We start from the raw sequence: 12,649 nt of genomic DNA, 5'->3' as shown, positions 1-12,649 counted from the left end.
TATAATATGAGTATTTCGTTTTTATACATCCTCCTCCTCTCCTGGCAAACCATTTAATAACACTCATTTGGTCAAGATGACAACATACTTACTCTCCAACAAACAGGCATGGACTTGAATTCCCCAATCATGGATGTTTATGAATGTCTTTAGGTGGTAGATGATTTTTCATCACCTAGAATGAGACCACTACCTTGCTTTATGGAAATCTGAAGTGACATGAAAAAAGTTCCATATCTGGTTTCTAGAACAACCAGGTTATCTAATCCTTAGCCCACCCACTGAACTTACAATGGGTTTACAACCTTGTTGTGGGTAGGATTCACCATAAAATAAGCAAACACACAAGCAGATATAGACCTTCAAGACTAATTTATCAAAGTAGCTTGCTTATTATTTATTAAGGCATTAGAAACTCAATTTTTTTTTTTTTGTTTTAATACTTGGAATAAAAGAAGCAATGGTAAATTACTCTATAATTAGACATCAGTCAATAATTCCATGAACAACTGAGTCAATAGAATTATTGACTCAGCTCTTTAAAAAATTTTTCTACAATTGCTTGCATTGCATAGATTTATGTATTGTTCTTTTTATTTATTACTTTGTCTGTTACCCTATAAAAATCTAGATAAACTAGTATAAATATGAAAGCAGCAAGTCCAATAATCTACTCACAGCACATGCAGCTTTACTGGTATTGTCAATCAATGACCATAAGTATGAGAGAGAGAATATGTAACAACACTACTTATTAGTTGTAAAAATAATATGAAAATTACTTACAATACTCCATATGACTAATGATGGCTTAATAATGAGTCTGAAACTGAATATTGCCAATCCTAAATATGCAAAGACACAAGTTTCTAGAAAAGAAAAATTATTAGATTAAAATGTGCAATTATAAAAATGAACATTATGAAGGGGGGGGGGGGATTATGTACAGAGTGATCAAAATTAAAGTATCCCTGTTTAAGGCCTTGTGGAGCCCACCCAGTGATCTAAATGCTGAGAAAATTTGCAGAATTACATTATGCATCATGCAAAAGTGATATTTGAGGGGGGGGGGGGGGGGAGTAGTTCCAAAATTCACCACCAGGATTCTGGACATCATACACCATTGTGATGTACAGAATGTATGACTATTAAATTATTTAAGGAATTTAAAACGTATACTGGAATATTAATTAAAAGAAATTTTAATAAATACTTCCTATTATATTTCGGCAATGTCACATTGCCATCTTCCTGGGAACATAGAACTATGACATGTGCATGCAGGCACTACAAAAAGCAAATGAAGCAGAAGAGAGAAACTACTGTTGTTCCTAGAGTCCTAATGGAGCCTCCTAGCAGGCTATATTGGGTTGTCTTGGCTGTTGGGCTGATGTCATAGTTGTATGTTCCTAGGAAGATGGCAATGTGACATTGCAGAAATATAAGAAGTATTTATTAAAATTTCTTTTAATTAATCATCAGCCCAACAACCAAGACAACCCAATATAGCCTGCTAGAGGGCACCATTAGGACTCTAGGAACAACAGTAGTTTCTCTCTTCTGCCTCATTTGCTTTTACTAGTGCCTGCATGCACATGTCCTAGTTGTATGTTCCCAGGAAAATGGCAATGTGACATTGCCAAAATATAGGAAGTATTCATTAAAATTTCTTTTAATTAATATTCCAGTATACGTTGTCAATTCCTTAAATAATTTAATAGTCATGTGTTATCAATGTCTACAAGAAGTACAGAATGTATATGTAGCAAATAAATTGTAATATTTATTTAACAAGCATAAATAATACACTTTTATTCACTTCCATTAAGCATCCATGAGCTGCACTGTTCAATATGCTGCCCTTCCCAGTATGCAACAAACTGCATCTTTGCACAATGTGTTCAATGGCAGAATGTAGCTGGTCAGGACTGATATTGTGCACATGCTGTATTATGATGTCTTTCAGAGCTAGCAAGTTATCAGGATGATCTTGAGAAATCCCCAGAGCCAGAAGTCACAGGGGATCAGATCAGGTGAACAAGGTGGCCATGCAGTGAGAAATGCACGACTGATCTCTCTGGATTTGAAATGTTCTCAAAGAATCTCCTGTATGGATTGATCAGTGTGGAGGGGCCCCATCTGCATGAAAGTGATTGAATTCATGCACAGGCACTGCTGTAGCACAACAAAACTCTATCATATTGTTAAGATATATAAATATCTTAACATGATTTTGTTTATAGAAAATATTATTGTTAGTTTAGGTAATTGAAAATTAAATAAAAGATATATAAAATATCGTTATGTTGATAAAATATCTGTTAAAATGATATACTACTGTAAAAAGAATATAGCAGCAGTGCTTGTAGTTTCAACATTAGTGGTTGACTAGCAAGGTCATTATGCCTAACCACACCTCATGGCTATCGTCTGCAGAAACAGCCCATCATTTAGCAGCACGAAGAACCTGCAAGATGTATATACCTTCCTATGTTGCTAGAATTAAAATACCTGTAGACATTTTTTAGGGGGTAAGGGATAAATTCTTTACTGGGAATTATTAATTATTCTTTACTGGGAATAATGTAAAGATATGCGCAACACATCTCTAATACAGAGACTTAGCCTCTTCTTTACCAAGACTGTACTGCGTGGCGAAGAGTCATATCCTTCCAGAAGAGATCCTGTTTTCACAGAACATATGGATCTAGACTGGAAAGTCGAAAAATATTCGAGGAAGGTAATGGCAAACCACCTCTGTACCTTGCCAAGAACATTCCATGAACATGCCAAAATGAGAAAGTACGATATGGTGCTGGATGGTAAGACCCCCAGGCCTGAAGGCATCCAACATGCAACTGGGGAAGAACAGAGGGCTTCCACAAGTAGAACTAGTTTTTATGATGTGTCCAGGTCAAACCTGGAAGGAAGCTTGGTCAAGGATGTTGCTGGTTAGAAAGGGGAGGCTCCCTGTTTCACAAGAAACCACAGGATAGGAACTTGGAATGTTAGAAGTATGAACCAAGATAAGCTGGAAATAATAAAGATGGAAATGGAACGTAAGAAGCTGGATATATTGGGAATAAGTGAACTTAGATGGACAGGAAAGGGCCATTTTCAGTCAGGGGACTATGTGGTGTATTACTCAGGACAGACAAGTAGTAAAAATGGAGTATCTTTCTTACTCAGGAAAAAGATGGCAAGGTATGTATTAGGTTATAATCCAGTGAGTGACAGAATCATTTCTCTCAGAGTGAGTGGACATCCGATGAATATGACCATCATTCAGGTTTATGCACCTACTACAGAGGCACCAGAAAAGGACATTGAAGAATTTTATGGCAAGTTACAAGAAGCGATAGATGCAACACAAAAGCGAGATTTGTGGTGGCTATTTATCAGAGATTGGAATGCAAAAAGTGGGAGAGACTGAGGAACAAGGAATAACAGGTCGTTTTGGTTTAGGTATTCGTAACACCACAAGGAAGAGACCAGCTGAGTTTTGTGCAGAGAATTCTTTGTTTGTTGCTAACACCTGCTTTAAAGAGCCACAAAAGAAGATTGTACATGTGGATATCATGTAATGGACAGAAATCAAACTGACTATATACTTGGACAAAGAAGATGGAGAAGTGCAATTCAGTCTGTTAAGATATTTCCAGGTGCAGACTGTGGAACAGACATCAGTTACTAGTGGCTACGATACATGTGAAATTACGGAAACTGAAAAACAACACAAATGTCGATCAGATATGATCTTGGGAACATACCAGCTGAATACAATATTAGTATACAGAACAGATTCAACACACTCAATTTGTGTGAAAGAGAACCAGATGAACGATGGGAAGAGATTAAAGATATAATTAAAAAGAATATTCCAACAGTTTGTAAGAAGAAGTTTAAATGGCTCTCAGAAGATGCCATCAAAACTGTTCAGGAAAGGAAAAAAATGAAGGCCACAGGAAATTTGCAGGAAGTACAGCATTTGAGTGCAGAGTTTCAACAACAAGCCAGAAGAGACAAGGGAAAATACTTTAACCAACAAATAGAAGACCAAAACAAGAAAGAAAAAACAAGAGATCTTTTCAAAAAAATCAGAGAAATAACAGGGAAGTTTAGTGCCAAGGTGACAATATTGAAAAGTAAACACAAAGGATATCTTACAGAAGCTGCAGACATCAAAGAAAGATGGAAAGAGTATACAGAAGCCCTTTACAAAAAGGACTCCAAAATGACTGAGAAATCTGAAGAGCAGGATTATACACAAGAGCCAGTACCACTGGAGAGTGAAGTGAGGTGGACACTGCAACAGCTATCCAGTAAGAAGGCACCACCAGGAGGAGATGGAATACCTATTAAGTTGCTCAAAGCCAAAGCCCTGGGAGAAGAGGCAGTTCAAATTTTAACAGATCTATGTCAGTTTGTCATGCAAGTCAAGTCTTACTTAAGATCATTCAGAAAAGACTGGAACCATTCATGAAGAGAGAAATGTCAGATGAACAGGCAGGATTTCGAAAAGCAGAGGAACAAGAGATCAAATTGCCAATGTGAGATGAATAATAGAAAGAGCAAAGGAATAACAAAAAAATGTCTACCTTTCTTTCCTTGACTACAGCAAGGCTTTTGACTCTGTAGATCATGTGAAACTGTGAATGTGTTAAGAACAACGGGAGTACCAGAGCATTTCATTATCCTTCTGAGAAATCTTTATTATGAACAAGAAGCTACTGTCTGAACAAATCTTGGAGAAACTGAGTATTTCACAATAGATAAAGAGGTGCGACAAGGATGAATGTTATCTCCGTACCTGTTTAACTTATACAGTGAATATATTTCAAGAATGGCAGGGCTGGAGGAGTCTTCAGTTGGAATTAAAATTGGTGGAAGAAATATTAATAATTTGAAGTATGCAGATGATACCACCTTGCTAGCAGAATGCAAAGAAGATTTGGAGGAACTTATTATGAAAGTTAAAGAAGGAAGTGCTAAATATGGTCTTAAACTTAACCTCAAAAAGACAAAAGTTATGGCAACATGTGAACTTAATGATTTTGAAGTAGATGGGGAGAAAATGGAAGCAGTTAACAAATTTTGTGCTCCAAGGATCCCGAATTGATCAAGATGATTATTGTACTGAAGAAGTTAGAAGATTATTACTCGGAAAGAAAGCAACAACAAATGTAAGCAAGCTCTTTAAAAATAAAGATATTAGCCTTGCAACAAAAATCAGAATCGTGAAAGCAATGGTATTCCCTGTGGTACTATATATGGATGTGAAAGTTGGACCCTGAGAAAGAGTGAAAGAAGGAAGAATAGATGCATTTGAATTATGGATTTGGAGACACTTATTAAGAATACCATGGACTGCAAAGCATACCAATAAATCAGTGATAGATGGAATAAATCCAGATTTTTCCCCCCGAAGCCATGATCATCAAGCAAAAATCGTCATACTTCGGACATATTATGCGAGCAAATGACAGTCTGGAGAAGGTGATGATGATGCTTGCTAAAGTTGATGGAAGCAGGAGAAGAGGAAGACCAAGAATTAGATGGGTGGATGGAGTTAAAGAAACAACTGGAATGTACTTGAAAATTCTGAAAGATATGGCCAGGGACAGATCTGAATGGAGAATGTATGTTCATAGAATCACTAGAAGTCGAAAACGACTCGATGGAACATAACAACAACAGACATTTTTTATACTGAGTGCAATAAAATAATCAAGGGGAAAAGAAACTTCATCGCACCACAAGTAAATGCATCCAATCCACATTTACTGAAAAAAAAAAAAAAAACTTATTTTCACTGTTTGTGATACTCAATTGTTGTGATGTCATGCAGTCACAGATGAGATTGCAGCATATGCAAAACTGTGATATGGAAATGAACAGCTGATGAATGTGAAAGAAGATGTATTTTATAGACAGGAAAGACATATAAAATTGGAATGGAGAGAAGAATATAAAGAAGAGTTGGAAATAATTTCCTTTACGAAATAAAAAAAAAAAGATATAAGGAATGAATAGTTGTATTTTATGGATTTCTTATTTGTTTAAGTTCCTATTGAGAAGTTTATGTATCTTCACCATTGTAATTTTTGGTTTTTTTGAGTGAAAATCAGATTGAAAGCTATTCTCCATTTGTTGAACTGACAGATGTCAATTGAAAATGCTGGAATATTCCATATAGCTGTTGTCTGTTTCAGGCAAACATGAAGAAAATGGTTAAATTTTTTGGTACTTGCTTTAAGTTTTAACTAAATATGCATGAAGTAAGGCATGTGTGTTGAAACACACAGATATAAATTCTCACTTTCCTGTATGACTGTGTGAAAGAAAATGAATTGCTGCCATTTCTCTTAGTGAATTTAAGGAATTTGTGTCTTGATGTTCCAGAACAAGATTTGCCAACTTCTCTGTTATGTATGAATCTCTGCGTTTGCAGATATTTTGTATTTAATGCCAGAAGACCTAATGTTTTAAGGTTTTGAATGTGACTGTGAGTGAGTAAATGGATCACCATTATTTTAATACAAATTTATTTTAAATGTGTGTTTATATATACTCCGTTAATAAAATATATAAAAAGAAAATTTAGTTTTCATGTAAGTAGCATAGTGAAGCACAAAATACATGGACTTGGGGGGAAAAAACTGTAAAAGTTAAAGAAAAATATAGATACATACAATCTCTAATAATTATCAATATTCAACTCCTTTTTTCCTAGAATGCTATGTGAGAGTCCGGGTATATTATAACAATTATGGAATTGATACAAAAATCATAATTGACCATTTTGTGTTTAAATGCCAGCATGGTTCACAGAGTGGATAATGTCTGCTTTCCAATCCGCATGTGGATTTCAATTCCACTGTTGGGTGTGGATATTTATGAGAGTTTTGAGGTGGTAGCTGATTTTCTTTACCTACCATCATGCTTACTGGAAACCTAAAGTGGTCTAAAAAATTTCCATATAGTCTATACATAAGATCACATATGCATGTAACCCTTAGCTCACTCACCATAGTAATGTACAATAGATTTACAACCCTTTATGTCAGTGGGATTTACATACACACACACATATATATTTTTAACCATAACTAGTGTAGGCCCATCTGGCATAACATTGAAGTTTATCAGAAAAACCATAGAAAATAATGACAAAGGAAAGAAAATAACTAGAGTAAAGAAGATACCTATGAATTTGGGTAGCTTGAATTTGCGTTACTCTATACTAGATGGATAAGTGTGGATGAGGTGGTAGTGATGGCTGATATGAATGATCTGAGAGGTGGTAGTATGAATCAGGAGTAGTGAAGGATTTCAGGTGAACATTAACGATTGTGCAGCAGAATGTGAGAGAGGAATGTACTGTCCAGATATAATAATGCATAGCTGAGGAAAAGAGCAGTGATAATGAATGATATAATAGCAAGAATGTATTGAAAGATATCTGGAATATGTGGATGCTCAGAACGTATTTGATGATAGAAGAGAGATGTACATAAGAAATGTGTTGCATTTGAATATGAATAGAGGCAAGCATTTGGAGAGAGATTGTTGTTTCCTGGGAAAGTGAGTGTGTTAGGGCAAAAAAAAAAAAAAAACTATAGTTGCTAGGGTGGATAGTAGCAGAGCAGCTTCTCATGGAGATGGGAGAATGTATGGTATATCATAGTCAAATGGGGTTAGAGGTAAGAATAACATGTATAGGAATACTAATAATGCAATTTCTCTATACAGATGCACAGAAATTAATTCAGTCCTCAAACTGTCTACTTCCTTTTTCACCGACTCTGTACTACAAGAAAAAGGCTTCTGTTTAGCAGGATTAACAGGAATTTTAGAGATTGGCTACTCTACTATGAGTAGGTAAGCTCTTCATTAAGTTTTCTAAAGCTTATGTAATTTTAATAATCCCTTTCTTGTGTACAAACCTTTGTAAATCAGGTTTAAGACTGAAGCTATCTGGTGAGAAGATGCATTGTTATGAAGCTCCTGAAAGATCAGTGATTTTTTAAGGTTTACTGAGTGTTTTCTTAGATTAATTGGTGTATTTTTAATATATTTATTGTACATTAAATTTATTTATTTACTGTACACAGAGCATTTAATAACATAACTGCAGAAATATTATTAGTTTTAATAGTCTTAAGAATGGCAACAAAAACTGGTCACAACAGTGTCTAAAGCCCAAGTTAAAGTGGTTACTAATTAGGAGAACCTTCAACCGAATTCCAGAACATCTGAAACTGTCATAAGAACATTCACTATATACAGGGTGTTCGGGATAAATTTGACAGTTTCGTAAGGAAAAAGAAAATCTTCTTTGTATCTATTAAATTTAATGAATTGACAAAAAAACATTACAGGCAGAGTTAATTACAATACTATCAACAAGATTTACTCAAAATAACCACCATTAGCATCGATCACAGCTTCAATTCTGCTTCGGAACCTCGAACAAGCTGATGCTACAGTCTCCCTGGGAAGGGCCGCAAAAACTGTTTTAATTTTATCCATTAACTGGGCTTTTGTATTACTGGAAGTGCGATTGGTGTCTTTTTCAACTGCGCCCCATACAAAATAATCCATGGGGTTAAGGTCTGGGGAGTTTGGAGGCCAAACATTTGGACTGGTGAAGTCGTAGAAATTTTCAGACAACCATTTTTGACTTTTCCCAGAGGTGTGGCAAGGGGCCGAATCCTGCTGCCATACATACGGCCTACCATTGCCTACCCTTGTTATCCAGGGCTTGACTACAGTTAGCAACTCCACGAACAAAGCCCGAATTCCAATGCCAGGGTTCTTCAACACCTGTTCCTGCAGATTTGCGAGGAATTCTGCTGTACGAACGCAATCAGATCGTCTGCTAGGGATCTTTCTTCTTGCTACATCCTCGTAGTCACCATTGCAAGTCTCTAGTTCATGCCTGATTGTTTTTACTGTATTCAGGGAGCATTGGGCAGCAGTCGTAATATCCTTATTTTGATGGCGGGCACGAATCATCATGATACAAGTTATTCTCTTCCATGATTCAGGTGGGTTCCAGCTATCCATCCTTTCTGACATCTTGTATATGAATGAAGAAGGGTCCAAACTTTTAAATGAAGAGAAGTGTGTGTTAATACATGTAACTTACGGAAAAATATAATTAATTATAAATATGTCAAATTTATCCCGAACACCCTGTATTTCTTGGTTTTAACACATTCACGATGGGGTGTCGTTTATTGTTCCGATGGAACTTCTCATTACTGGCAGGCTCAACTCACACAAAGTTTCAACCCTTGGTTGAATTTTTGGTAGAATTTTATTTGAAGTTTATGTATATGAAGTTTATGTATAGCCTCCCTCGATGAGTCTAAGGACTCCCTGGAGTAGCCCGAAAATAATAATAATAATAATAATAATATAATATTTAATATATTAATATTATTAATATAATTAATATTATATAATATATTATATTGCTGGATGGAAAGAATATTGACAGTGCATGTGAAGCATTTAGACAATATTTAAATGATGTGATATCAGAATGTATCCCGAGAGTTCGAAGAATAAATAGAGTAGGAGTCAAATGGATGTGTAATCTTATTAAGCAAGAGATTCATAAGAAAAGGACAATGTGGAAGGAATACAGTTTGCATAAGGATGACATCCATTATGAACGTTATAAGCAGCAGGCTAGAATAGTCACAACTGTTGTACGGAAAGCAAAGTCTGATTATGAAAAGAAACTAGCTCTGCGTGCTAAAGACAACCCACAAGAATTCTATCAATATGCTAAAAGTAAAAGAAAGAATAAATATGAAAATATAACTCTTCGAAATCCAGATGGCGTGAGGGTTACAGATGCAGAAGAGGTGGTTCGCAGTTAATGAGTGCCCATTTCGTTAAAAGCTATCAACCTGGTGAACGCAACATCGAGCTCACTGTTACCACTTCACTAGATGAAGAAACGCAGGTGTGTGAGGCTGAGGTATTAGAGCTGTTGCACAAACTGAATAAGAATTCAGCAATAGGGACTGATGGAATATCAGCACGTATGCTAAAAGAGTGCTCAGCTGAACTGGCCATTCCTTTGAACAGAATGTTTAATGAATCTCAGAACAGGGAAGATTCTGCTGGAATGTATGGTAATTCCATTGCACAAGGGTGGTGCAAAGACTGATGTATCCAACTATCGAACAATTAGTATCTCAGGAGTGGTGGTGAAGATTTTGGAAAAATTGGTTAGGGCCTGCATTCAGAAATGGGTTGACAGTGAATCTCTACTTTGCAAAGAACAACATGGGTTTACTAAGGGAATGTCATGTTTTAGCAACTTGTTCACATTCTATAACAATATTACCATTGAACTAGACAAGGGGAATGGATACACCACAATACTTTTGGATTTTGCTAAGGCTTTTGGCAGAATACAGCATGTCAGACTGCTGCATAAATTGAAGAAAATGGGTTTGGGTTATACAATATTAGCATGGATAAGAGGATGGCTGACTGACATATCAAAAAGTGGTATATGGGGGATCTGAGTCTGCAAGGTTTAACAGTGGACCAAGGATCAGTGCCTGGTCCACTGTTATTCAATCTGTACATTAATGATATTGGGAAGGATTTGACAAGCGACATACAGTTATTTGACAAGCGACATACATGACAGAGACAATAGAAACAATACCAAAGCAAGATGTGCTAATTATTGAAGGAGAATGGAATGCCAAAGTTGGAATAGATAATGATGGTTGGGAAAGTCATGGGAAAATATGGCTTTGGAGAAAGAAATGGATGAGGTGAAAAATTGTTAGAATTTGCTGTGGACCACGAGATGATGATCTGTGACACAAGATTCCAACAAAAGGAATGTAGAAAATGGATGTGGCGATCAAATGATGGGAAAACCAAAAACATGATTGATACGATTATGATTAAAAGAAGATGGATAACATCAGTACAGCAATGTCGAACTTTCCAAGGTGCGGATATAGACTTGGACCATAGTTTAGTGATTGCAAACATCAAGTTGAAATTAAAAAAGAAATATAAACTCCAACATCAGAATAGAAGAGATACAGCACAAATAAGTGAAGCAGAAATAGGAAGAAGGTACAGAACAGTGTTAGAAGAGAAACTTAAAAGTGTGGAGAAAGAAAATAACTCGAATTTAAGAGTGAAAATAGTAATGAAAGCGATAGAAGATGCAGTTGGAAAAACAGTACCAGAAGAAGAGAAGATCAAGAAGAAATGGATCACACAAGAAACATTGAAGTTAGTACAGGAGAAAAGAATGTTGAAGATAAGACAGGATACATCAGAACAAAAAGAAGAGCAATATAGAAGAAAGTGTAATGAGGTGAAATATGCAGTCAGAATGGACAAGATGAAATGGTTAGAAGCCCAATGCAACAATATAGAACAGTACTATGGAGAGCATAAAACAAGGGAGGTATACAAAATGATCAGAACCATTAATAGAAAGTGGCAACCAAAACAGACCACAATTAAAGATGAAAAATGCAAAGTATTGATGAATAAATAAAAAATTGTAGCGGTGGACAAGATACTGTAGTGAGTTATATGAAGAAAAACTAGATTCAGATAGCGTTAGGAAACGGACTGAAGAATTGAAGCAGATATCACCACCAAGTAATGAGCATGATATGGACATTTTAAGAGGAGAGGTAGAAAAAACAATAGGACGGCTAAAACACAACAAGAGTCCTGGTAACGGTAACATTACTGAAGAAATGATTAAATATGGTGGTGAAAGTATGGTTACAGAAATGCACCAACTATGTAATATGGTATGGAAAGAAGGGAAAATGCCAGAGGAGTGGGTGAAATCAATATTAGTAACATTATACAAGAAAGGAAATAAGCTAGAATATAAAAATTATAGAACAATTGCCTTGATAAGTCACCTTGGTAAAGTGATGATGATCATATTGACAGAAAAATTGAGAACACAATTGGAAGCATACCTTGCAGACAAGCAAGCAGGATTTAGGAAGGATAGAACTACAATTCAACAGATTTTGACAATGAGGTTAATAGCAGAGAAAGCTAGGAGAAAAAACAAACACATATATACTTGCTTTGTTTATTTTCAGAAAGCATTTGACAGTATTGACCAGAAAGTGACATTAGCAGTTCTGGAATCCTATGGAATTGATAAAAAAACTAATAGCCATATTAAAAGATGTTTATTAGAATGTAGTTGCAGCAGTTAGAATAGGTGATGATTTGAGGAAATGGTTTAAAACAAGCAGAGGTACTAGACAGGAGACCCAATATCACCAAGCATTTTCATCGCACATTTAGAAAGAGCAATGGACAAATTGAAGGGAGATGCCAAAGGAATATCTGTACACGGAATGAGAATATGAGAATTAACAATCTGAGATTTGCAGATGACATTGTTATTATTGAAGAAGACAAAAGAGAACTACAAAAAACACTGAAACTGTTAAATGAGGAAGGGAACAGATTTGGACTTGTTATGAACTTGGAAAACACAAAGACAATGGTATTTGGTGAGAAGAACATGAAACAAAAGATACAAGTGGATGGAACTGATATAGAAAATGTAGAACAATTCACATATTTGGGAAGTAAACTGACATATGATTTGGAC

General features: G+C 35.7%; 1 protein-coding gene across 1 annotated transcript in view; it reads right to left on the bottom strand.

Moving 5' to 3' along the window:
* Nhe1 (Na[+]/H[+] hydrogen exchanger 1) overlaps positions 1-12,649 on the bottom strand; it is a 262,652-nt gene that overhangs the window by 82,136 nt on the left and 167,867 nt on the right. Inside the window, exon 11 of the mRNA XM_090408190.1 lies at positions 787-869. Within this exon, the coding sequence (XP_090264316.1) occupies positions 787-869 (83 nt within the window). The remainder of the gene's footprint in view (positions 1-786; positions 870-12,649) is intronic.

Source organism: Typopeltis vanoorti, chromosome 18, assembly GCF_054136105.1.
Source record: "Typopeltis vanoorti isolate ZY-2024b chromosome 18, IOZ_Tvanoo_1.0, whole genome shotgun sequence".
In the NCBI taxonomy this organism is placed as follows: Eukaryota; Metazoa; Arthropoda; class Arachnida; order Uropygi; family Thelyphonidae; genus Typopeltis; species Typopeltis vanoorti.
The sequence above is the reverse complement of the archived record's forward strand: the minus strand, read 5'-3'. Positions and strand labels throughout refer to the sequence as shown.